This window comes from Colossoma macropomum, unplaced genomic scaffold (assembly GCF_904425465.1).
Source record: "Colossoma macropomum unplaced genomic scaffold, Colossoma_macropomum, whole genome shotgun sequence".
In the NCBI taxonomy this organism is placed as follows: Eukaryota; Metazoa; Chordata; class Actinopteri; order Characiformes; family Serrasalmidae; genus Colossoma; species Colossoma macropomum.
The window spans coordinates 27,793,846-27,821,584 of record NW_023494786.1 but is presented as its reverse complement, the minus strand read 5'-3'; the positions used below and the strand labels follow the sequence as shown (position 1 = coordinate 27,821,584).

The 27,739-nt window shown below is 38.7% G+C and overlaps 3 protein-coding genes and 1 pseudogene across 3 annotated transcripts; all 4 read left to right on the top strand.

Moving 5' to 3' along the window:
• Positions 1-1,481: 1,481 nt before the first annotated feature.
• Positions 1,482-2,405, top strand: LOC118826498 (annotated as a pseudogene).
• Positions 2,406-6,090: 3,685 nt separating this feature from the next.
• LOC118796844 (olfactory receptor 2AT4-like) lies at positions 6,091-7,077 on the top strand. The gene has a single exon (XM_036555987.1). It carries the CDS (start codon positions 6,091-6,093, stop codon positions 7,075-7,077), a length of 987 nt encoding a protein of 328 aa, XP_036411880.1.
• Positions 7,078-8,720: 1,643 nt separating this feature from the next.
• On the top strand, positions 8,721-9,672 carry LOC118826487 (olfactory receptor 6F1-like). The gene is given in 2 exon segments (XM_036597476.1): positions 8,721-8,849; positions 8,851-9,672. Coding segments are annotated over 2 exon segments (951 nt in total).
• Positions 9,673-20,006: 10,334 nt separating this feature from the next.
• Positions 20,007-26,852, top strand: LOC118796837 (olfactory receptor 10A6-like). Its single transcript, XM_036555974.1, has 2 exons — positions 20,007-20,935; positions 26,822-26,852. The coding sequence occupies exons 1-2, from the start codon at positions 20,007-20,009 to the stop codon at positions 26,850-26,852; spliced, it is 960 nt and encodes a 319-aa protein (XP_036411867.1).
• The last annotated feature ends 887 nt before the right edge of the window (positions 26,853-27,739 follow it).

Here is a 27,739-nt window from a genome sequence, read left to right as displayed (position 1 = left end):
AATTTTGACCTGGCATTAGTCTGTTACCTCACAGATTGCTTATATTCTCCAAAAGCATGGATTGGGCAGAGTCTGTGGTATAGGGCTACAGTTACAGACCTTTAATCTAGTTTCTGGTCCTCGGTTTTGTAAGAATTAGTAGTTAAATGAGCTGTTGATGAAGCAGATTGGCCACAGAATGTCATACCTACCAGCAATGGCAACACCTAAGGCTGGACTTTTGAGCTCATGATTTATAAATCTCTGGTTTATGGCTATCATGTGCACTAGTACGGAAATAAATTAAGGAGAATTGTGTGCCAGTAATCAAGATGCTGCTGTTTGCCTACACCAGGGGTTATCATAGATTTGACCTGGGGCCAAATTCTCAAAGAGCAGATATGCTTTGGGCTAGACCCCTGCCAAACCCAACACCATCCCTATCACAGAAACTTTAACTGTGTCTCTTACAAACATCAAGTGTCCATGTTAAAGCTAGAGCTGTCATAAGTAGTTCTGAACCCAGTGGGGAACAGTGAATATACACTACCGTTAGCACCAATATTAACATAAGATTGCAAATCTAGCAGAAATGAGCTTTATTGTTGCGATGGCCACAATGAGGAAAATTGATACTGAGAATTAATTTTAAAGAATTAGATTGAAAATATGTCTTTGTTATGCTCTTATTGTGAAATACTTGTCTGCTCTTTAGCAGTCACTGTTATAAAAGAAAACAGTGGCTATGGAACAAAGCTCTTGTTATTACATTATATTATATTTTATTGTTTATCAGAAAATGTGCTAATAAATTTTAATAGGTGCTGGTGTTAGAACACCAAACCCCTTTTTTATGGATTCCACATAATTTTAATGTAACTTTAAAAAATTGTTTTTGGGGGATGAGTTGGGACCAGAGAAAACTTTGCTCATAGGCCGGATTCAGCCCATGGGCCACTAGGTGCTGATCTGAATTACTAACTCAAAATGAACATGCATCACATGATGTTGTCAACAAAGCAGTCCTAGAAGGCTATAAATAAAAATGTTAGATTTGCTGACAGAGTCATTCATCAGCCAGAGGAAAATACACTAGAACATCCCTCAATAAGAAAGGTTGACTCTACCCAGTAAACACAAGGAATCCTCTGTTCTTAAAATGTTTTGAGTTGAAGCATGTACAGTTAAGGATTTAATTAGACTGAAGAGGTAAAACCTTACTTGTTTGACAAGATTATTCAGCAATATGTATTTTCATGTCAATATAGAAATACTTGTTGAAACACATTTCAAGCGGTATATTTTGTAGTTCAATAAAGAACTGCATTTTTTTCTCATGTTTTCAATATTTGATTTTAAAATCTAATTTGAGTCTTCAGAGTTGAATGTTGTGTTTCAGAAAGTGCATTTTATTCCAACCCCTATGTAGAGGTAAACTTTACTAAAATAATGTTTTCTTCTATGCACCAGGCCACAACAACTCTTTCCCTCCATCGATCATCATGCCTGAAGGAAACATCACTTATGTGAAGAATTTTTTCATTGTAGGCTTTCCTGGGCTTCACTCTAAGTACTATGGCCTTGTATCTGCAGTTATGCTGGTAGTCTATGTGTGTATCCTGCTGGGAAATGGAATATTTCTTACATTGTTTGTAAGAGATAGAAGGCTTCGAAAACCTATGTATTTATATCATCATAAATCTTGTTGCATGTGATGTCCTGTTTAGCACCACCACATTACCTAAGATTATTGCTAGATATTGGTTCAATGATGGAGTCATCTCATTCCTAGGTTGTTTTATTCAGATGTATTTTGTGCACTATTTTGTTTTCACTAATGCTTTTATACTGGCAGTAATGGCCTTTGATAGATATGTGGCAATATGCAATCCTCTCAGATATGCTAATATTGTCAAAAACTCCACTATCATGATCTTGTGCTTTGCATCGTGGCTGATGCCACAGTCCTGTGTCTTAATGCTGGCAATCAGAGCATATCCTCTTCCTTACTGTGCTGCCAACACAATTATTCAATGGTACTGTGACCACGCAGCCATCACAAAGCTTGCATGCACTGATCGGACACCTTATGGGTTTCCAGCATTTTTGTTTGCTATGGTTTTTTTGCTCGCGCCTCTGGCCTTTATTTTTTTTCCTATTCCTCTATCATGATGGCAGTCTTTCGAATCTCGACCACTCAAGGACGACTGAAGACTCTCTCCACCTGCAGTCCTCAGCTCATCATAATCACCCTCTTCTTTTTACCCAGGTGTTTTAATCACATGGCCCCTTATGTTGGTATCAGCTTCAGTGCTGACACACAAATACTCATTATTATGTTGTACAGCCTGCTGCCAGCCATGATCAATCCACTCATCTACTGCTTAAGAACTAAAGAAGTGAAAGAAATCTTACTAAGAGTTTAGCCAGTTTGACATTTTTTCAGGTTTTGAAAAAAAGAGTGGACATGTCTGCTATATGCAAATGATTTCTATGAATATTTCAAGGACATTTCACTAAAGGTAGACCTATGCTTTTCTTTTTTAGAGGGGCAGCGTGGACAGACTGGTGCATGGGACTTATTTAAATCCTGTGGTAAACAGCATACGGTGTCCTACAGTGTTCAATGTTTTTTAAAGTACTTTTTGAATTATTTGAAGGATGTCTTGGTGTAGTTTGAGCAAAGGTTACATTTATTTGCATTGGCCATGAGCGATTTATTTTTACATCACTCAATAAAGGCCATCATCTATGATCTTTAAGTCATATTTTCTGATCTTTGCTGGAAGCGAAATGCTCCTATTTGTTCCCATATATTGGTTTTCGACCTGATAACAGTAACAGGCAAGTCCTCATTATAATGTCGTATAGCCTGCTGCCTCCCTTAAACTGCTCACTCATCATCTGCTTTAAAAAAAAGAAGTGAAAGAAATCTTAATCAATAGTTTAGCCAGATCAGCATTTCTTTAGTTTGTAAATTGAAAAGTGTATATTTCTGCTATAGTTGTAAGCTTTCTGTGAACATTAAGGCGGGCAAAGGACATACTTTTCACCTATGAAAAAAATGATGTTTACACCAACTGAAAGCCAGTCAAATCAAAGCTCGTTGTTATCAAGTACAGAAAGTGCAATGCAATTCTTAATTCAACAAAAATAACACAGTGACAATACAATAAGTAATGACTACTAAACAGAATTAAACACAAAACTGAACAACATTACATACAGTTAATACCAGTGATGAACCATGACTATTAGAGTAAGGCCTTCATTTTGGGCCAGAACCCTGTCAACAATAAGGTAAAAAATATATGATAATGCTCATTTTTGCACCTACAAAAGTCTTCCAGAAGCTCTAGAATGTTTTTTTTTTTTTTGGAAATCACTGTCTCTTCTTAATTAGATTAGTGGTTAATCTGACACGTTAGCTGGAATAATTAATTCACCTGCAGGAGCTTTTATGACATCCCATTCCAAATCCATAGGCATTAATTTGGAGTCCCCTTTACAGCTATAACAGCTTCCACTCTTCTGGGAAGGTTTTCTACAGGATTTTGGAGAGTGTCTGTGGGGAATTTTTGCCCATTCATCCAGAAGAGCACTTGTGATGTCAGTCACTGATGTTTGGTGAGGGGGCCTTGCTCGTAATCTCCATTCTAGTTCATCCCAAAGGTGTTCAGTGAGATTGACGTCAGGGCTCTGTGCAGGCCAGTCAAGTTCTTCCACACCAAACTCACCCAACAATGCATTTATGGACCTTGCTTTGTGCACTGGGGCTCAGTCATGCTGGAACAAGAAAGGGCCTTCCTCAAACTGTTCCCACAAAGTTAGAAACATAAAATTGTCCAAAATGTCTTGGTATAATGAAGCATTAAGATTTCCCTTCACTGGAACTAAGGGGTCTAGGCCAACCGCTGAAAAACAACCCCATAGCATTAACCCTCCTCCACTAAACTTTACAGTTGGCACAAAGCAGTCAGGCAGGTAGTGTTCTCCTGGCATTTACCAAACCCAGACTTTATCAGACTGCCAGATAGAGAAGCCTGATTCGTCACTTCACAGAATACACTTCCACTGCTCCAGAGTCCAGTGGCGGCGTGCTTTACACCACTCCATCTGAAGCTTGGCATTGTGCTTGGTGATATAAGGGTTGCATGCAGCTGCTCGGCCATGGAAACTCATGCCATGAAGCTCCCAGCGCACAGTTTTTGCATTGATGTTAAAGCCAGAGGAGATTTGGAGCTCTGCAGTTATTGAGTCAGCAGAGAGTGGGCAACCTTTATGTAATATGTACCTCAGTGCTTGGTGACTCCGCTCTGTAACTTTACATGGTCTGACACTTTGTAGCTGAGTTGCTGTGGTTCCTAAACGCTTTCACTTTTCAATAATATCACTTACAGTTGATCATGGAATATCTAGAGGGGAAGAAATTTCCCAAATTGACTTGTTACAACAGTGGCATCCTATTACAGTACCAAGCTCGAATTCACTGACCTCCATAGAATGACCCATTCTTTCCCAAATATTTGTAAAGGCAGACTGCATATCTGTGTGCTTGATTTTATACACCTGTGGCTATGGAACAGGATAAAACAGCTGAATTCAGTAATTAAGATGTGTGTCCCAATACTTTTGTCCATATAGTGTAGAACAAATAAATATGACCAAAACATTAGACAAACATCTTATCCAAAAGAAAATATATATTTAGCTCATTAGTTAGTACATAGTAACCAATATCCATTATGAAAAACTTTGACATGGATGAGAACCAGAGAACATTTTATGTCTCTCTTTTTTTTCATGAATTCTTATTGATTCTGAATTATTATTATTATTATTATTATTATTATTTGCTTTATTTAAATTTTGACCTGGCTTTAGTTTATTACCTCACAGGTTGCTTATATTCTCCAAAATCAAGACTGGACTTTTGAGTTCATGATTTGAAAATCTCTGGTTTATGGCTATCGTGTGCACTAGTATGGAACTAAATTAAGGGGGATTTTGTGATAGTAATCAAGATGTAGAGCATTGCTGTTGTTTGCCTACAGCAGGGGTTATCATAGATTTGACCTGGGGCTAAATTCTCAAAGAGCAGACATGCTTTAGGCTAGACCCCTGCCAAACCCAACACCCTTCCTCTCACAGAAACGTCAACCACGTCTCTTAATAATGTTAAAGCTAGAGCTGCCATATGCAGTATTGATCCCAGGGTGGAACAGTGAATATACACCACCATTAGCACCAACATTAACATAACATTGCAAATCTAACAGAAGATGCTAGCAGAAATTAGCCTTTTTGTTTCTATGGTCACAATTAGGAAAACTGATACTGAGAATTAATTTTAAAGAATTAGATTGAAAATATGTCTTTGTTGTGCTCTCATCGTGAAATGCTTAGCCAGCCTGTCTGTATTTAGCAGTCACTGTTACAAAAGAAAACAGTGATTATCAAACAAAGTTCTTGTTATTATATTATACTATATATTGCATTAAATTGTATTGTTTATTAGAAAAATATGCTTATACATTTCAGTAGGTGCTGGTACTAAAACACCCAACCCATTTTTTATAGCTTTCACACGAGGGCGAGTTGGGACCAGAGAAAACTTGTTCATTGGATAGTTTGAGCCCATGGGCCCCTTTTTGATGATCCCAAGACCAGTGTTTTGTCATTCCTCCCTGAATTACTAACTTTAAAAAAACTAATGTGCATCACATGATGATGTCAGCAAGGCAGTCCTAGAAAGTTATAAATAATAATTTAGATTTGCTGTCAGAGTCATTCATCAGCCCAGTAAACAAAAGGAATTTTCTTTTCTTAGAATGGCTTGAGTTGAAGCATGTACATTTCAGGATTTACTTAGACTGGAGAGGTAAATTTTGCTTTACTGACAAACTAACCGCAGAGTTTTTAGTTAATGATTTTTTTTTCTCATGTTTTCAATATTTGTTTTAAAAAATTGCTTTGTGGAGTTTTCAAAGTTAAATGTGTTTTGTGTTTCAAAAACTGTATTTAACTTGAACACCTCTGTATATGTGAACTTAAATAATGTTTTCTTCTATGCACCAGGCCACAACAACTCTTTCCCTCCATCTGATCATCATGTCTGAAGGAAACATCACTTCTGTGAAGAATTTTTTTATTGTGGGCTTTCCTGGGCTTCACTCTAACTACTATGGCTTTGCATCCGCAGTCATGTTGTTTGTCTATGTGTGTATCCTGCTGGGAAATGGAATATTTCTTACATTGTTTGTACGAGAAAAAAGGCTCCAAAAACCTATGTATTATATCATCATAAATCTTGTTGCATGTGATGTCCTGTTTAGCACCACCACATTACCCAAGATTATTGCTAGATATTGGTTCAATGATGGAGTCATCTCATTCCTAGGTTGTTTTATTCAGATGTATTTTGTGCACTATTTTGCTTTGACTAATGCTTTTATACTGGCAGTAATGGCCTTTGATAGATACGTGGCAGTCTGCAATCCTCTCAGATATGCTAATATTGTCAACGACTCCACTATCATGATCTTGTGCTTTGCATCTTGGCTGATAGCAAAACCATGTGTCTTAATGCTGGCAATCAGAGCATATCCTCTTCCTTACTGTGCTGCCAACACAATCATCCAATGCTACTGTGACCATGCGGCCATCACAAAGCTTGCATGCACTGACCGGACACCTTATGGGTTTCCAGCTTTTGTTTTTGCTATGGTTTTGTTGCTCGTACCTCTGGCTTTTATTTTGTTTTCCTATTCCTCTATCATGATGGCAGTCCTTCGAATCTCGACCACTCATGGACGACTGAAGACTCTCTCCACCTGCAGTTCTCAGCTCATCATAATCGCTCTCTTCTTTTTACCCAGGTGTTTTAATCATATGGCCCCTTATGTTGGTATCAGCTTCAGTGCTGACATACAAATACTCATTATTATGTTGTACAGCCTGCTGCCACCCATGGTCAATCCACTCATCTACTGCTTAAGAACTAAAGAAGTGAAAGAAATCTTAACTAAGAGTTTAGCCAGATCAACATTTCTTCAGTTTATGAAAAATAGGGTGGATGTGTCAGCTATATGCACCTGATTTTTAGGGATATTACAAGGACATTTCACTGAATAAGGTAGAATCTAAGCTTTTTTTGGTAGGGCGGAGTGGGCAGACTGGTGCATGGGACTTATTGAAATTCTGTGGTGAATAACATACATGTCCTGAAGTGTTTTACATTTACGATGGAATAGCTTTGTAAAGTCATCTATGCTAAAACATCTTTGTTTGTGTTGGTACTTTAATGGGGATCTTTTTTATCATCAGAAAAAGTCTTATTGTAGCCTCTTAATATTATGCTGTATATCCTGCTGCCACCCATAATTAATCCACTCATCTACTGCTTAAGAAATAAAAGAAGTGACCTCTTTGCTTTGTTTAAAAGCAAAATATTCTTTGTTATCAATCACAATGCATTTCTACATTCTACACATTATATTACCTCTGAAACCACATGAAAAGGGGACATTTACACCAATCAGGAGCCAAATCTTGTGTTGTCCAAAGTTAAAGGGAAGTCAAAAGTCAAAGCACTTTGTTACCATGTTCACAAAGTGCAATATAATTCTTACATCAACAATATAACACAGTGGCAACATGATCCAGTGAGTAAAGTACTGAACATTGCATAAATACATACAGTTAGTATTATACAATACATCAACAAGTTGTTGAAGGGCAGCACGGTGGCGCAGTGGTTAGCGCTGTCGCCTCACAGCAAGAAGGGCCTGGGTTTGATTGCTGGCCGGGTGTGACCAGGGTCGTTTCTGTGTGGAGTTTGCATGTTCTCCCCGTGTCTGTGTGGGTTTCCTCCGGGTTCTCCGGTTTCCTCCCACAGTCCAAAAACATGCAGTCAGGCCATTTGGACATGCTAAATTGCCCCTAGGTGTGAATGTGTATGTCTGCCCTGCGATGGACTGGCGACCTGTCCAGGGTGAATCCTGCCTTCCGCCCAATGACAGCTGGGATAGGCTCCAGCACCCCACCACGACCCAGAAGGATAAGCGGTTTAGATGATGGATGGATGGACGGATGGGAAGTTGTTGAGAAGTTGCTTCATCTATAAAGGTGCTAAGCTTGTTTAATAATGTGGAAACTAACAGCGCTATGAAAACTGCTCTCTTAATGTTATGGCCATCATTTAATCCAACTAGAGAACGTAGACACGTGTATACATAGAGGTCCTAATGATTGAAAATTATCATTGGGATTGGAAAATAGGTTTATGAGCAAAGCCAAAACTCTAACTGGCTGGTCATATAAGAGGTCCAAAGACAAGGTGAACTTTCTCATCCAGTAATTGTAGTCCTATTACTTCTTACATAAGTCTCTGGAACTTCTGTACAAAATTTGTCCCCTCACGCCCTGGTCATGTAAGATCTGTATTGGAAAAATAAAAATAAATGTTCCCAGATCATGGGCACACCAATTCCTGATGTGCTATGCCAGTTCACAGCACTCTGCAATCTGGGTAAGGAGGGAGCACATTGTCATTTACTTATTTTATGAATTACATGTAATGTTAATATTATGATCTGTAAGTAATGGAGAGACAATCTAAAATAATAATAAATTACCTATCACAAAATATTTCATTGTCTTCATGCACAGAGTATCCATTATATTCCATAATATTTGTAATGTTAATTTCATTTTTTGCATTTTAAGGACATCAACCCATGATGTCGATGGGAAACGTAACTTTTGTGAAGGACTTTTTCATTGTTGGCTTTCCTGGACTTCACCCTAACTACTGTGGCCTTGTATCAGCAGCTATGTTATTTGTTTATGTGTGCACTTTGACAGGGAACGGAATATTTTTTTTTTCTTTTTGCAACAGAAAAAAGTCTCCATAAACCTGTATATTATTTCTTTATAAGTCTAGTCATTTCTGACGTACTGTTCAGCACAAGCACTTTACCAAAGATCATTGCCAGATACTGGTTCCAAGCTGGGACCGTTTCATTTTTAGGTTGTTTTATTCAGATGTATTTAGTGCATTACTTTGGCACAGTCAATTCATACATACTGGCACTAATGGCCATAGACCGATATGTAGCAGTTTGTTACCCACTTCAGTATCACAATGTTATGACAAACAGAAATGTATTCATTCTAAGCCTGGTGGCCTGGGTTGTGGCTCATGCCAGCACCCTAATAATGGCCATTCGAGCTTACCCTCTCCCTTATTGTGGAGCCAACACCATTTTGCACTGCTACTGTGACCACATCTCAATTACACGACTTGCGTGCACTGACAGAACTTCATATAGTTTTCCAGCTTTTGTTTTTGCCATGCTAGTATTGCTGGGATCTCTTGCCATTATTGTCTTCTCCTATTGCTGCATTATTGTAGAAGTCCTAAAAGTCTCGAGTGCTGGTGGGCGACTGAAGACTTTCTCTACTTGTACTTCTCAACTCATCATAATTGCTCTATACTTTATACCCAGGTGTTTTTATTATTTGAGCGCCCAAATTAGCATCACTTTAAATCCTGATTTACAAATAGCTATTGTCACATTGTATAGCTTGCTGCCTCCCATGATCAACCCACTAATCTACTGTTTGAGAACACAAGAGGTGAAAAAGATTTTGATAAGAAAATTACAAGGGAATCAAGTGAGCTTGCTCTGATACGTCTATGTAAAAGTAAATCTTTGAGTGCATAATCAGCTTTGTTAATTTGTTAATTTCATAATGATAGCTAGTTTTGACCCTCTGCACACACACATTTTCTAAGCCGCTTATCCTACTGGGTTGCGATGAGAGCTGGAGCCTATCCCAGCAGTCATTGGGTGGTTTTGACCATCTGTACAGTTCATTTCAGTTATCTGCATCCCTATGTATTTAAAAAATGTACAAATGTACAAACTCCCGGGTCAAACTTTTTGTTGACTTTCTGTGTGTTTTTTTAGTGCATAGTTTCAATTTATTGGCTGACTTTAAGATTTAGGAAAAAATATAACCATAACTTTTTCACAGACCACATTTTCTGTTTAAAGAGGCAGAAACATAAGCAGTATGTATTGATCACAGTGACTTAATTCAATTTGTCCATTTTTTAACACATCTAATTGGACTAAATGTGCTTGAAGATTAACTATGTAGAATCAACTGTATCTAAATCTGGTCCTGCAGGTCTGGAGCCTCAAAGATTGAATTCAGAATAAAAAAAAGAGAAGAGAACAAAAAAATATGCTCTGGTTATTCAAGTGACCTACATACCAAAGGCAAAATGCAATGTGTTCTGTCTAAGCATAATTAAATGATGTGAATTCAAAAGAGTATGTCCAAAAGATATAATAGTTGTAAATGAAATTGATATAAGAGGAACATGTGGAGATCAGTATTATTTACAGTGATAGTAATCATATTAATATCCCAGTCCAACATTTTAAATTTTAGTTCATATTATCTGAACAGCTATGGCTTATATACCAAATACATTTGGACCTTCTTGCAACAGACCCTGCAGTCTTATGTACATCACAAGGCATGAAGTACCAAAACTCACTTTAACCAATTATGAAATACCTAAGTTCCTTATGTATATGTATGTATAAATATTTATATATGTATAAATAAAGATACAGTTTTTTTGTTTTCCCTTTTGAAGACAAAGCTTTATTCCAAGGTTATAACTGATGCCAAGCCTTATTTCTGGATTTACCCTAAAACTCAGGACATGCAATAGAAAACACTTTGATGAGAAACGCATTAGAAAAGACCCAGGGACAATTCTAGAGTAGGAGGCTGTAACTATGGGTCAAGAGTAGGAGACTCTAGCTATGGGTCATTGCCATGACATTACATAGAAGACTTTATAATCAAAGAATATTTTATTTCCAGTAGTTAATGTTAACCAAAAATGCTATCAAAAACTTTTTGAGCAGACAGGATATAAAAATGTCTGTAAATGAATACCTTCATTTAAATTTGTCAGGGTAGTAATGAACTGTTTTACAATTTATAAATTAATATACTCATATTACATTAGTAAGTTCATGTAAAAAAGTTTTTATTGGCCAGTTCATCATGAAACTTTCATACAGTGTAAAAGCCAGCTGGTATTTACAAATCACAGATGCAAGGTTTTGTTCCAACAGTGACAGTATATTGTTGTTAAGAGCAACAAAACTTGAGTGTTCAGGGTTTGGATAGGGGGGCAGTGTCAGCTGACAACAGCCTTTTCAGCTACAATAAATAGCATTCCTAATCCATAATGTAGGTCTGAAGTAAAAAAAATGAAAAAATGTAGAAATGATAAACCAAACCAAGGAGTGGTTTCATTACTTTTAAATAGGCTGTATGTGGGCAGGAAATATTTTCTTATCTGTTTAGTCACCATGACAAAAGACTGAACGTAGGACAGTAGCTATTTCAGAATAGCCATTCTTAAGCTCTTAATCTTATCCAAACTCCAGATAAGAAAATTACAAAGGAATCAATTGAGCTTGCTGTGATATGTCAGTGTAGCGATATGTCAGAGGCATCCTAACTAGATTAAATTTTATAGTACTTTTGAAATTCTTTTCATATGTAATGCACTACTCTATTCAGTTTATCTGTTGTATGTTATAAACTACCTAAATCACTAATTTTAATCTGGCTGCATGAGCTCTTGCCAAGGAGTTGATTCAGTTTTTGTCTATAGTGTTCGCTGCTAGTGTACTGTTGTTAGCATAAATTGATCTCGATTTCTCCTTTTGTGTAACATGACAGAAAGGGTCAAAGGCTTGTGGTAAAAAACCAAAAGATGAGGCTTTAATATCAAAGGTGTTGATATTAAAGTAAACATGCATGGGTCAAGTCCAAAACAGCAAAAAGGTACAACAGGGCAGCCATAACCGGGGAGGCAAAGACAAGAGGCAAAAACCAGGAATGCAGAAAGTAGTCCAAACACAATAAAGACAATTGAAAAGACACAGGAGAAACACTCAGTAGCTCTACAAGAGCAGCAATACCTCGCAAAAATATCTTACGCTAAAGCCTGTGCTTCAATACTTAACTAAGAGGTCATATCACAAGTCACACAGGTGGAACAGATTAATACTCAGAAGAGTTTGAATGATGATAGGTTGGGGAGTCATGTGGTCTCCCAATGAATTCTGGGAAATGGAGTCCATCCTGAGTGAGTCGAGGCCAGAAGGGTGGGAGACAGTACCCCCCAAAGAGTTCGGGATGGCCAAAGGACGAGGCCGACTGTGACGACCACCCCCATGCCATTGGAGGACTGACAGGGAACACTCCCAGAGCTGCCGCATTGCTGGACTGACGATGAACTCCGACGACGACGGCCAGGAACGGATTTGGGAGAAGCCCTCTTTAGGCGGCCCCGAGGATGAGGAGCAGACTTTTCTTGGGTGCTGGGTGCAGAAGTCAGCAATCAGTCCAGGGTCCAGGATGTCCCTGGCAGGCACTCAGCACTGCTCCTCCAGGGCCATATCCTTCCCAGTCAATGAGATACTGTCCAACAGACCTGGGACAACAGGTTTGAGCAAGGAAACATGAAACGATCATGAAACATGGTAATGGGGAGGCATTTCAAGTTTATAGGTGACATCATTGATTTTCTCAACAACTTTAAAGGAGCATATGTACTTAGGATTTAGTTTCCTACTTCCCTCAGCAAACCTGAAGTTCCAAGTCAACATCCATACCCAGTCTCCGGGCTGGTAGGAGGGGGCATCACTCTGGTGGTGATCTGCTTGCTGCTTGTTCCATTGAAGAGCTGTTTCTATTTGCTAATGGGTCTCCTCCCAGACCCTCTCACTGCACTGCATCCATTTGTCAACCACGGGAATTCTAGATGAAAGTTCTGTCCATGGTGCTACTGGTGATTGGTAGCCCAGAACATACTAAAAGGTTAGTCTCTTGGCTGAACTAATCAATGAATTTTGCACCATCTCTGCCTATACTGGATAGTGTCAGTGACTAGGGTTATTGTGGCTGAATAATCTAAGAAACCTTCTCAGTTCTTGGTTTGCTTGCTTGCACTGACCATTAGATTGTGGGTGATAACTCGATGTCAGGCTTATCAAGACCCCAATGTGTTCAAAGAATGCTGTCCACACTTGTGACGTGAATTGGGGGCCTTGGTCGGATAAGACGTCTTCAGGAATACCAAAAAATCAGAACACATGATTAACTAGAGTTTCTGATTATGAAAAGCGGTAGAGATAGCAGGAAAAGGAAGAAACCTTACACTGTAAGAAAATCTATAACCATAAAAACAGTGGTAAGTCCTTGTGACTTGGGTAACTCCGTAACAAAATCTAAAGCAATATGACTCCATGGTCTATTAGGAATTGGTAATGGCATAAGTTTACCTGCGGGTAATGTTTTGGGTGTTTTACACTAAAAGCACACAGAACAAGAAAAAACAAACATGTGTATATCTCTGATCATAGTCTCCCACCAATATCGATTGGAAATTTACTGTTGTGAGTCTCCCCTGGGTGGCTGGAAGTCAGAGAGGCGTGAGCCCAGGTAATAAGCCGATCTCTAAACTGGAGCGGAACGTAAAGTTTCCATGAGGGACACTGGGGGGGGGATCTCCTGATTCACTAGGGCCGCCCCTATTTTCTCATCTAATTCCCATCTAATAGAAGATATATTAATGTGTGGGGGCAAAATGTTCTTGGGTTTTTGGGAGCTCTCGTTTTTGTTAAGATTCTGATGGGTTCTAGAGAGTGCATCAGCTGTGGTGTTACGGGACCCAGGGTGATAAGTTATGTTGAAACCGTGAACGGGTGATTAGCACTCTCCAACCAATACCTCTATTTTTCTGGGGATAACTTAACTGAAAGAAGCTCATGGTGTCCAAAACCATAATTGCATATGGCTGGCTTAAGCTTATGGGAAAATGAAGCTATAGGATGTAACTTAGGAGGATTTCCAGACCTTTGAGATAGTACAGCACCTACTCCTGTCTTGATGCTTCGACATCCACTATAAAAGGTTCAACTGAGTCAGGGTGTTTAAGCACCGGGGCAGATGTAAAAGACTCCTTAAGCGAGTTGAAATTACTCGCTGCTTGAGGGGTCCAACACAGTTTACGAGGTGAGCCCTTTAAGAGAGCCATCAAGGGAGCTGTGATGCTTCTAAAGTTTCAGATAAACCTTCTATAAAAGTTAGCAAAACCCAGGAAACATTGTAGTTCCTTAACAGAATTAGGTTGGGGCCAGTTTGCTATGGCTTCCACCTTGTGGTCACCCATAAATACACCGTTCTGATTAATAACATATCCTAGAAAAGACACTGTTTGCCTGTGAAATTCATATTTCTCACCTTTGACATAACAGCTGTTTACAATGAGTCTTTGAAGGACCGAACAAACCTGTTGAATGTGAGTCTTAAAGTTAGGAGAGCAAATTATAGTATCACCGATGTATGCGATCATGAACAGACCAGTCATGTCCCGTAGAACATCATTAATGAAGGCATGAAACACAGAAGGGGCATTTGATAAACCGAAAGGCATAACAAGATATTCATAGTGCCCCCTAGTGGTAACAGATGCTGTCTTCCACTCATTTCCCTCACAAACTCTCACCAGATTATATGCACTGTGTAAATATAGTTTGGTAAAATACTGGGCTCCTCTAAGTTGCTCTAAGGCCACTGGGATGAGGGGAAGTGGGTAGGGGTATTTCTCAGTGACTTGATTTAATGCTCGATAATCTATGCAAAGACAAAGACCTCCATTCCTTTTTTTTTAACAAAGAAAAATCCTGAAGCAGTTGGTGACATTTAAGGTCTAATAAATCCCTGCTCCAATGCTTCTTGTATGTATGTGTTCATAGCCTATTCTTCCTTTTGAGTCCTAGACTTAGAAAGAGTAGCATTTTCTAGTAGTTTAATAGTGCAATCATATGTGCGATGTGGTGGCAATTTGATGGCACTTGTCTCATTAAACACCTCCTGGAGATCAGACTATTCAACTGGGATACTACATATGGTCTCTGAGTTAGGACTTTCTACAGATGTAAGGCTTACTTGAACTGCTGGAAAAGTAAGACAATTTTGATAGCAGTATTTAGACCAAGAAACACAAAGATTATGCTGTTCTAACCAGGGGAGGCCTAATATTACTGAAAATTCAGATGATTCTAGCACCAGGAAGGATAAATTTTCATTGTAAAAAGCACTGGCACTTTTCACTAGTTCAGTTTGAGCGAGCCTGACACTCACGTAGAAAGTGGTCTGCGCTGCCACAGTAGAAACACAGTCCTTCATTCATACGACAGTTCCTCTCCTTGGCAGACAAATGTGATGAATCCCATCCTCTCTCTATCTCTCCTTTCCCCCTGTCCCACATCCTCCCCTCATCCCCCTTTCATCCCTCATCCTCCCTTCATCCCCTTTTTCATCCTTCATCCTGCCCCCACCCCCTTGATCCGTTGTACCTCCTCATTCCAGGTTTCCTATTCTTCAGCTCCTGCCATCAACCCAATCCTAACTTGCTCCAGTGCCCTTTTGCTGCTCCATTGCAATGTTTGGCACTCAATGCCTCCTCCTATTACTTCTGGCCTGTGACCATCGACCCTCCAAGTCTCAACTCCTCAGCTAGTCTAACCACTTCCCACAGCATTAGTGCTCCAATCTCTCTACCCTGCCATTCTATCCACCAATGCCTGACTCTGCATGTATCTTCCAGTCCTCTTTGGACAACACTCATGGATTCTCCAAGCACACACCTTTCCCTCCTCTTGTTCCATCCCTGGGATGGCTTTATCATTCCCCACATGAAGCCTCCACCCCTCTTCCCTGGCTGCCCCACTTATTACTGCTTGACTCATGTCACCACCAATTCCTCATTTCTGCACCCATGGAGCATCCAAGTTCTTTGCAGTACCCCTCTACTGGCTCTGTAATTCTCTGCCCAATTTGCATCTCCACTCCACCCTTCGAATTCCACCTATCAAGGCCTGATGCTCTACATCTCCTGTCACCTCATCTACATCTGCAAATCCTCAGGGCAAGAACTTACATCTTCTCCATGTCCTAACACTCCTCTGGCATTTCATTATTGACACCAGTGAACTTCACTGTCTGGAGTACCTAAATCAATGTACCATTTTGCAGCTTCCTAAGCTTGTCCTAACAGAACACCTTACTGCACATTCCAAGCCCCTGGCAGTGCTCCTCCAACTAGGGCTGAAGAGAAGTTGCACTACTCTGAAGTAATCACACACCTATGCACTGTGATGCTGTGACCATGATTCATGGCACATTTAAATGGCAGTCTGGCACATTATGCCTCAACCCAAAAACAGTAGATATGATGGTTTCGTTCATATAGGAAATCAATCGGTCAGCCCACCTTTAGCTACAGATTGCCTCCACCCACTACTGGTGCTACCAGAATGTGGAACCGCATCATTACCTTTTCAAGCATCATGCAGCCCCTCCTGCTACTAGTAATTGTCATTTTACCTCTGTAGTCCCTTGTTGTGACTTCTTTTTAAACCTACAAGGGATCCCATGGACTTTGCCACTCACAATGCTGCAGCAGGGGACTGGTCCCCCAGTTCATTAGATTTCATCATTGCCCTTCCAGCATCCTTCCTTCTATGCTGCATCCACAGACCTAGCTCCTCTTCACCATTCATCTCAGTACCCCAGTGCACTAAATTTCAACCTCATCAGCTACACTTTTCAGATTTTGCCACAGCAGCTCTACTTCATCTCCCATCCTCTCAGCTGAGCTTGACTGCTTTTCTTTTTCAACAAAGTCCACTTCTTGTACCCTCTGTCACTGTTGCATCTCACCACAGAGGAACCCTTTCAAAGTTTATTCCAAGCAGTTTTGGAGCATTTTTATTGGCCCATTCATCATTAATTTTTTTTTCAAACAATTTAAAGGGCAGCTGGTGTTCTCAAATCATATATAAAAACATTTTTTTTTCATGTTGCAGGCATCAAATTTAGAATAAACATGTATATATAGAAACTGATAAAGTTAGTTAGTTGAAACCTTAAATTAGTTGTACTGTTTTTAATTGACTATAGGCAAGAATGCATTTGCAAATCCCTGCTGTTTAAATTTACTGACTGAGAGACCTTAGTTAGTCAAGATAGGTAATAACATCTCCAGCACCACCATACTGAGCACTGGTGCTCCTCAGGGCTGTGTGCTTAGTCCACTGCTGTTCACTCTGCTCTAAGTTCCTCGGTGTCCACATCACAGAGAACTCCATAGCCAAGAGAGCCCAGCAGCACCTCTACTTCCTATGAAGAAACCTCATCTCCCCCTCCCATCCTCACCATGTTCTACAGGGGGGGCTGTGGAGAGCATCTTGAGCAGCTGCATCATCGCCTGGTGTGGGAATTGCAATGTCTCTGACCACAAGACCCTACAGCGAATAGGAATAGGATTTTTTTTTCCCCTCCATCCTGGACATTTACACCACATGCTGCATCCGCAAAGCCACCAGCATTGTGGATGACCCCATCCATCTCTCACATGGACTTTTTTCACTGCTGCCATCTGGCAGAAGGTACTGGAGCATCTAGAGCATCTTATTCTTACTACCTCATGCTCAGAAATGAGTGCTTTGTCGGTGCTGCACTGTCCTGTCTGTTTACTGTGTCTAATGTCTGCTTTAATTATCATATATATTGTATTGTTTCTAGTTTAATGTTCTGCACACTTACATCTGCACGTTTTCACTGTACTCTCTATTTTGTTCCATGCTGCACCTTGTTCCTGGAGGAACGTAATTTTGCTCCACTTTGTACTTGTACATAGATATAATGACAATAAAAGCCTCTTGACTTGACTTGGACTGGAACTGTAACACTCATGCTGTGTACAAGAAAGGCTAAATCCGCCTGGACTTCCTGAGGATGCTAAGGTCTTTTGGTGTGTACACAAAGCTCCTATGGACATTCTACCAGTCTACTGTAGCAGGTGCTTTATTCTTTGCTGTTGTGTGCTGGGGCAGCAGCATTAACAAAAGTACCCTGAACAAATAATAAAATTATTAGGAATGCTGGCTCTGTTGTTGGAGTCAAGCTGGACTGTTCAGAGGTTAAGGCAGAACAAAGGACTCTCAACAAGCTGTTAGTCATCTTGGACAACACCTCACACCCCCTGCATGCTACACTCGATAAACAGAGAAGCACATTCAGTGGTAGATTGCTGCAGCTGTGCTGCGTTAAAGAGTGCCATGTAAGATCTTTCTTACCCTCTACTATAAGGCTCTACAACAAGTCTCCTTACTGCAGAGACTGTACTGTTCTCCTGCTGAACTGTGCTGAACCACATCACAACCACATAAATACATACATTACATAAAGGCCTTTACTTTGCCATAAATGTCAAAACTCTGTGAAAAAAAAGGTTAAAAAAACACTCTTCCTAATTATGTTAGTGGTTGATCACACACATTAGGCTTTCCATTCAGCTCCTGAAGTCCTAAGCAAAAGGTCAATAACATACCTTATATAAACTCAGTACATACTAAAGTATTTGCAGAGTTCAAATAGAACAAGCATAATGATTAAATTGTATAAAAATAAATATAAAATTAGACAAGCATTGTTTTTTTCTTTTATTTCACAGAAAATATTAGGCCCACTAGTTAGTACACATTGCACAGTAGCCATAAAAGTACAAGCTTTGCATGGACAAGAACCAGTAGAGAAAATGCATGTCTCATTTTTAATTAATCCTTATTTTGGATTGTTTATTTATAAACAATATATTTCACAAAGCTGATTTTCTCAGTTACCCAGACAGCTTAAGCCCAAATATGAAGACTGTCCAATAAGAATGTCCTTCAGCTCTTTTCCTATTGGACAAGCCTAACTTTGGGCTTAATTTATCTCACTAAATTTAGGAATCCTTCTTTGTGAAATATGCCCCCCTGGCCTTGGTCTAGTAGCTCACACATCGACAAGCCCAAAGATAATTCTCTCAGCACTTCAGGTGTCCAGTCTTCTATTAGTAAATATCCTTTAATTTGTATCAGTCAATAATGTTTCACTCTACTGTTTCACAATTAAATTATGCAATGTTTAGATGTCATGATAGGCCAAATCATGGCATCTTTACCATATTATCATGGTAATTATATTATATTACAACTGTTTGCTTTTGATAGAGTTAATAAAATTTAATCATGACCACTGTTTACAATTATTTGTCATATTGTAAGCAACAACGTCAGGGCTTTAGGACATAGCTCCAGGTTTGCCACTTATCTTCAGGGTGGGAATGATTTCAGGGGGCATAGGATGCAATGCATCAAAATAAGACTAACACTGTATGCTAATGGAACACATTAGTTTGTCTGCCACATCTGCAGTGTATGGTCAATAGGGACAATAATTTTAAACATGTTGTCAATGAGAAGATGCTTCATGCATAAAGGTGCAAAGCTTGTTTAATAATGTGGAAACTAACAGAGCTACAAAAACCATACCATAATGTTCTGAACATAAAGCATTTAGAGCGTAGACACATGTATACATAGAGGTCCTGATGAGTTGAAGGAGGAAAAGGTTCATGAGCAAAGCAAAAACTCTAACCGGCTAGTCATATAAGAGGTCCAAAGACAAGGTGAAATTTCTCATCCAGTAATTGTAGTCCTATTACTTCATACATAAGTCTCTGGAGCTACTGTATAAAATGAGTCCCCTCACGTCCTGGTCATGTGAGATCTGTATTGGAAAATTATAAATACATTTTCCAAAAGCATAAACACACCAGTTCCTGATGTGCTATGCCAGTTCACAGCACTCTCTAATCCAGGTAAGAAGGGAACACATTGTCATTGTCATTTTTTTATGAATTACATGCAATGTAAATAATACAATCTGTAAGAAGAGAGAGACAATGTAAAATAATAGTAAATTACCTATCACAAAATATTTTATAGTGTTCATACACACAGTGTTCATTATATTCCACAATGCTGGTATGTGTTGAATTCATTTTTGCATTTTAAGAACGTCAACCCATGATGTCGATGGGAAACATAACATTTGTGAAGGACTTTTTCATTGTTGGCTTTCCTGGACTTCACCCTAACTACTATGGCCTTGTATCAGCAGCTATGTTTTTTGTTTATCTGTGCACTTTAATAGGGAACGGAATATTTCTTTTTCTCTTTGCAACAGAAAAAAGTCTCCATAAACCTGTATATTATTTCTTTATAAGTCTAGTCATTTCTGACGTACTGTTCAGCACAAGCACTTTACCAAAGATCATTGCCAGATACTGGTTCCAAGCTGGGACCATTTCATTTTTTGGTTGTTTTATTCAGATGTATTTAGTGCATTACTTTGGCGGAGTCACTTCACACATACTGGCACTAATGGCCATAGACCGATATGTAGCAGTTTGTTACCCACTTCAGTATCACAATGTTATGACAAACAGAAATGTATTCATTCTGAGCCTGGTGGCCTGGGTTATGGGTCATTCCATCACCCTAATGATGGCCATTCGAGCTTACCCTCTCCCTTATTGTGGAGCCAACACCATTTTGCACTGCTACTGTGACCACGTCTCAATTACACGACTTGCGTGCACTGACAGAACTCCATATAGTTTTCCAGCTTTTGTTTTTGCCATGCTAATATTGCTGGGATCTCTTGCCATTATCGTCTTCTCCTATAGCTGCATTATTGTAGAAGTCCTAAAAGTCTCGAGTGCTGGTGGGCGACTGAAGACTTTCTCTACTTGTACATCTCAACTCATCATAATTACTCTGTACTTTATACCCAGGTGTTTTAACTATGCGGCCGCCTATAGTGGCATCACTTTTAATCCTGATTTACAAATAGCTATTGTCACATTGTATAGCTTGCTGCCTCCTGTGATCAACCCACTAATCTACTGTTTGAGGACACAAGAGGTGAAGAAGATTTTGATAAGACAATTACAATGGAATCAAGTGAGCTTGCTTTGATATGTCTGTGTAAAAGTAAATCTTTGAGTAGATAATCAGCTTTGTTAATTTGTTAATTTTATAATGAAAGCTAGTTTTGACCATCTTTACACTTGGTATTAAATGCACCTTTTCTTGTAGGTTGTCTGCATCCCAGTGTATTTATAAAATGTACAGTCATGTACAAAAGTTAGCACATCTAATGTCCAACATTTTGTTGATTTTCTGCATGAGATTTCTTTAGTACAGAGTATCTATTTATTAGCTGACTTTAAGATTTTGAAAAAAAAATATATATATAACCATATATTTTCACAGGCCACATTTTCTGTATTTTTTTCTTTTTCCCCAGTGTGCTAAATTCAGCAAGTAATCAGTAATTGTGCATTAAAATGTGCAAAAGTTTTTTTTTGTTTTTTTTTCTCTGTAGAGGATAAGTGTACTCATTTTCACTTAGACAATCAACAAAATGTCATTTGACAATGGTTGCCCAACCCTTGTATATGACTGTATGACAGATTTGTTCATAATTTGACTAATAAATATGGAAACAGAGCTTGATGCAGTGGCTACTGTTAAAGAAGCAGAAACAGAAGCGAAGTGTATTGATCACAGTGACTTCATTGAGGATAGATGTTAATTTGTTTTCTTTCAATTTTTTTTCCATTTTTTAACACATCTAATTAGACAAAATATGTATTTGAAGATGAACTGTGTAGAATCTACTGTATCTAAATGTGGCCCTGCTGGTCTCAGGCTACAAAGAAAAACAAAAAGAATACCAAATATGCTCTGGTTATTGAAGTGCCCTACATTCAAGAGGCAGAATGCAATGTGATCTGCCTGCGCATAATTAAATGATGTGAATTTAAAATGGTCTAAAACATATAACATTTACAAATGAAATGGGTAAAAGAGGAATGTGTGGAGATCAGAAATGAAAATAATTATATTAATATTTCCATCCAACATTTTACACATCTCATATTATCTGAACAGCTATGGCTTATATACATAATACATTTGGGCCTTCTTGCAACAAACCCTGCAGTCTTATGTAGATCACAAGGCATCAAGCACCAAAACTCACTTTACCCAATATGAAAATACTTTATAAAATTGTAAGAAATAGTGAAGTCCCTATTTGTATAAATATTTTTTTCTTGCTTTTCCTTATGAAGGCAAAGCTGTATTCCAAATTATTGACCACCAAGCCCTATGACCTTCATTTCTGGATTTACCCTCAGGCTCAGGACATTTCTAGAGTAGGAGTCCCTAACTAAGCTTGTTGCCATGACATTATGTAGAAGACATGATTAATAATCAATGAAAATTTAATTTCAAGTAGTTAATGTTAACCAAAAAGCTGACAGAATATATAAATAAATATAAATGAATAGCTTCATTTACATTAGTCAGGGTAGTAATTGATTTTTAAATCAGTATACTTATATTAAATTAATAAGTTAATGTAAAAAAAATATATTGGCCTATTCATCATGACATTTTCATATAATGTAGCTGGTAGCAGGTATTTACCAAATAAATAAAAATTAAAAAATAAAAAATAACAAAATCAGAGATGCAAGATTTTGTTCCAACAGTGACAGTATATTGTTGTTAATAGCAACAAAACTTGAGGGTTCAGGGATTAGACATCCTGAAGTATAGAAATACAGTCATATCAGTACTTCACTGCTTAAGTACTGAGTAACTTATAGCACTGCAGTGGAACTTCCTAGAACATTCAGCATCTATCAACCTAGAAATTGAAGATTGTTAGGCTCCATTCTTCTCTTTTTTCGATTTAAAATAAAATACTAAAGCTCTAAAGGTAGAGATGTGACCAGTATCCACTCAATAAAGATGCAGTTACCAACAAAATGTAATTAAATGCAAAAGAATTTAGAAACTTAATATAAATGACCAAAATAAAACAGAGTAAAAAGTAAATTCTTTACTTACTAATATACTTGAGTAAATGTGGAAGTATTATGATTTGAAAATACTCAGAAAAGCTTGTACTGGAGTAAATGAAACAAGTACTACCTCTGCATAAAATTTAATGTTTGTGAATCAGTAACCGAACTAACTATAATCTAGAAATCTAGCGTTTCCCAGAGGTTTTTATGATAGATAGCCAGCATGCAACAACATGCAGGCCTGGGGCCATATTACAGAAACATCTTAACTCTGAAATCTTATCTGTTTGGTCACCATGACAGCTTCAGTGAAGACTTGATGTAGGACAGTAGCTATTACAGAATAATCATTCTTAAATTCATAATCTTATCCAAACTCCAGATAAGAGAACAGTATTACAGACAACCCCATTGGTGTCCTTAACTTCTGTTTTAACTGTCATTTTATATAGTTTTTAGGCAATGGTAACAGGCAGCATAGTTCATTACTAATATAATGACATTACATTTATTAATGTTGCAAAATGGTTCAATTGAGATGTTTTTCTTATCTAACTCATTTTAAAAATCCCAGACACTGCAGTCATGATCTCCACCATCCCCTCTTATCCGTTAATGTTGATAAACACTCATCAGATTAAATATGGCAGTGATGGTTTGTCTGGCCGGCTGAAGTGTTTGAGAAATGGAAGCTGAAACTAATATTAATAATCTCTTACTGCACTTTACTTTTGTTTTTATCTTTTTACCTGAAACTTACAACTTTAACATTATTTTGATTATGTGTATTAGGGGTGCGGGAAAAACTCGATTCTTAGATGCATCGCGATGCGGACGTGAACGATTCTGATTTGATTCACAAGTGTCAAAAATCGATTTTCTAAATATTTAATTTATAACGTAATGTTGACGGAACGCGAAAGGCGGAACTGAAAGTGCGGAAGTGCAGCGCCCGGACAGTCTGTGGCGGCACACAACAAAAACACTACTGGATGAGCGAGAAATCCGACCGACAGCCTCTGCGTTAAAGCCAGGTTAGATCAGGAGTCACAAATGATAAGAAGAGACGTTTTGCCTTTCAACGAAGTCAAACCACCTTGGGAGCCACAACATTTAATGTCCAGTATGTGTTAATGTCGTAATATGGGCTAAAAATATAAACGAGAGCGCAGATTTACTTCGCTCTGCTTTAAGCTTTAGCTTTAGCTGCTTTCCTCCCATCTCCGCCAGAAAACTTTTCTTCAAAACTAGAAGAGTTTCTTGTAAAATGTCTCAGTATCCGGCTGTTTTACGAGGCTGAAGTCGCTTCTCATTCGCCAGCTTCTCGTTCTAATTTTCACCTTAAATTCTGACTGAGGCGCCGAATGTAACTGCTGCACAACGAGACGAAAACCGAAGTTATAAAATCACTAAAGAAAACGGGAAGGACGGCTGTAACGTGCTGCGTGGACACCCATTACCACTGGACCTTATTTCAGGGTAACAGCGCATCTTATCGCAGATGAGTGGCAGCAGCGTCTCTGAATGAGAGCCTTCTAGTTCACTTGCCACATCACTTCCATTTGATTTATTAATAAAAGATATTTAAAGCAAAGTATTTGTAATGATCCATAATGCATTTACATTATGGTTCATTACAAATACTTTGCTTTAAAACTACCAAGTCCTCAGACAGTAGGAAGATAGAAATCCTGTATAGAGAAAAAAGATGCATCGAGATGCATCGATAATCGTTTTATAATCGCATCGCAGCCCTCTGAATTGGAATCGAATCGAATCGTGAGGTGCCTAAAGATTCCCACCTCTAACGTGTATGTTTCAGCTGTGCACAGATCATCAGTTGCTTGGTAACAAGATAACAGTTGATTACCAATTTCAGTTGCATAGGTTACGATTTCCCTGTTTGAGATATCGTGCTGTAAGATTTCTATATTACTTCTATATTAAGATGAGATTTGCCGACTTCCTCAGCTACACCTTGGCAGCTCACGTGACTCATGCAACTCCACTCTTTCCCTCGCACCTGCAAGCCTCATCCTCCCGGCACCCCTGACCTAACTGCGACCAAACACAAAGCACCAGTGCATTTTGTGGGATAAATCGCTTCACCTGGACTGAATCATTCCACTTTGTCTCAGCTCCACGAAAGGTAAACAAGGCTTGCTCTCTGCAGCCACTGCTCCACCATGTGGGTTTGTAAACCATGTGAGGCCACCACTGTGTTGATGCACACCCTACGCAATGACATCATCACAATGGCATCACCATGTCAATGCGCATTCTACGTGACATGACCTCATCAACAGCTATTCCAAGTGACATAGGCCACCATTTCTCCACTGTTGTTCTTTTTCCTCCTTTATGTTGCTTTCTTTTTTGCCTCTTTCCTCATTTTTATCTACCGCTGTACTCGCTAGCATATAGCTGAAATTCCAGTCTGTCCCATACCATGCCTCACATCTATTTAACAGGATGCACAGCCTTCTTATGTTAAGCCTTTTGCTTACTAGTTTGCCATGTCGGCTTATCCGTTGTATGTTGTAAACTCACCTAAATCACTAGTTTTAATCTCACTGCATGAGCTCTTGCCAAGGAATTGCTTAATCAGTTCTTTTGTCTGTAGTGTTCACTGCCAGTGTACTGTTGTTAGCATTAATTGATCTTGATTACTTAACCTTCTCTTGCTCCACCTCTGGGATGGCTCTATCATTTCTCACATGACGCCACCACCCTTTGTCCCTGGCTGCCCCTCTTATTAGTGCTTGACTCATCATGTCCCCTCCACTTCCTCATTCCTGCACCCATGGAGCATCCAAGCTGTTTGCAATACCCCTCCACTGGCTCCGTAAATCTGTCCAATTTGCACCTTTGAATTCCACCTACCATGGCCTGATGCTCTACATCTCCTGTAACCTCAACCTGCAGACCCTCAAGACCCACTGCTGTCTTCTCATTATTGACACCAGTGAACCTCACTGTCTGGAGTGCCTCAATCCATGTGTGTACCATTTTGTAGTTTCCTAAGCTTGTCCTCTCTCCCATCTACTGGGACATCATTTGAACCAACTTCCCTTCTAGACAAAATGGGTCACTGGACATTTTCAGCCCCTGGAGGTGCACTTAATAAGGGGGATGAAAGTTCCCATGAACTTTGCCACTCACAAAGTTTGGGACTGGTCCCACACTTGATTGGATTTCACCATTGTCCTTTTAGCATTCTCCATTCCTAAATGTCAACCCCCATTAGCTATGGCTTTCAGATTTTACCACAGCAGCTCTCCTCCATCTCACATCCTATCTTGATTGATCTGCCTCAGCGATCCTGCTTGCTGGCTCCATCTCTCATCATCCCACATCTGATGCTTCACCATACTTCCAGACATTTTTTTCTTCTCAGGTTTCTCCTCTGCAACAGCTCAGCTAACCATGTCCACTTCTTCTCCCCTGGGTCACCATTGCATCTCACCACAAAGGAACCCTTTCAGTTTTTATTCCAAACTGTTTTGGAGCATTTCTATTGGCCCATTTGCCATGAATTTTTTTATACAATGTAAAGGGCAGCTGCTGTTCTCAAAATCATGTCAAAAAATGAAAGATTTTTTTTCATGTTGGATGCATCAAAATTAGAATAAGCACATGAAAAAAAAAGAAAAACAATACAATTACTGGAAACAGTAAATATGTTGTCCTTGTACTGTTGAGAGCTTAAAGTCATCAAAACATGAAACTCATTTGATAAATGTGATTAACTGTTTTTAAAATCTGGTCCTGTAAAGTAAACAGAATTAGTTGTAATCCATGATTCTCTGAATAATCCCCCTTTAGCTTGTTCTACAATGGTCAAGACCCACCACTGAGCAGATATTGTTTGGGTGGTGGATCATTCTTAGCAGTGGACTGACAATGCATTAACAGTGGATCAGACACAGCAGCCACTAATAGAGTGCCAGGTGCTTTAGCCAGATCAACATTTCTTCAGTTTGTAAGTTAAAATGTGCATATGTCTACTATACATGCAAGATTTATGTGGACCTAAAGGGCACGAAGGACATAAATTTCACCTTTTTATCCATTCAGGATGTTTTTGCATTGTGTAGAAACAAAATATTCCTTATGTACAGTTAAAAATGAAATGACAATATATTTCTACATTGTACACATTATGTTACTTGTGAAACCATGTGATAAGAGGACATTTGCACCAATCAGAAGCCAATCAGGGTCTTATGTTGTCCATCAAATCAAAGCTAAGTCAGAAGTCAAAGCTCTTTCTTATCATTTGCACAAACTGCAATGGAATTCTTACTTCAACAACATAACGCAGTGACAATCCAATAAGTAATGAATACTAAACAGAATTAAACACAAAACTGAACATTATATGAACCCATTTATTAAGTACATGTGGCAAACCAGAATAAGGCCTTCATTTTACCATAAATGTCACAACTCTTTAAAAAAGAAAGGTATAAAACACCTTTCTGATAACGCTCATTTCTGCATCTGTGAGAGGATCCAGAAGGCCTGGATTTTTAGAAATAAACACATGATTAGTGTTTGATTCCACTTCCTAATTATTTTAGTTGTTAATCTAAACATACCTTATATAAACTCTGTTAATATTACAGTATTTGCAGAGCTCAAATAGAACAGACATAATGATTATATTGAACCAGTAGAGAATTTGCATGTCTTATTTTAATGTATTCTTTATGATTTCGGATTGTTAATTTATGAATAATATATTTCACAAAGCTGAATTTCTCAGTTAGCCACACAGCTTAAGCCAGAAAAAGAAGAGTGCCCAATATGAATTTCCCTCTGTTCTTTTCCTACTGGACAGTCCTGACTTTGGGCTTAAGTTATCTGGCTAAACTG

Excerpts from the sequence above, each read along its gene's own strand:
- LOC118796837 (XM_036555974.1), top strand. The coding sequence starts at position 20,007 with ATGATGTCGATGGGAAACATAACATTTGTGAAGGACTTTTTCATTGTT. Across the intron at positions 20,936-26,821 it reads ATTTTGATAAGACAATTACA|CAGATCAACATTTCTTCAGT; the intron begins ATGGAATCAAGT and ends AGGTGCTTTAGC.
- LOC118796844 (XM_036555987.1), top strand. The coding sequence starts at position 6,091 with ATGTCTGAAGGAAACATCACTTCTGTGAAGAATTTTTTTATTGTGGGC.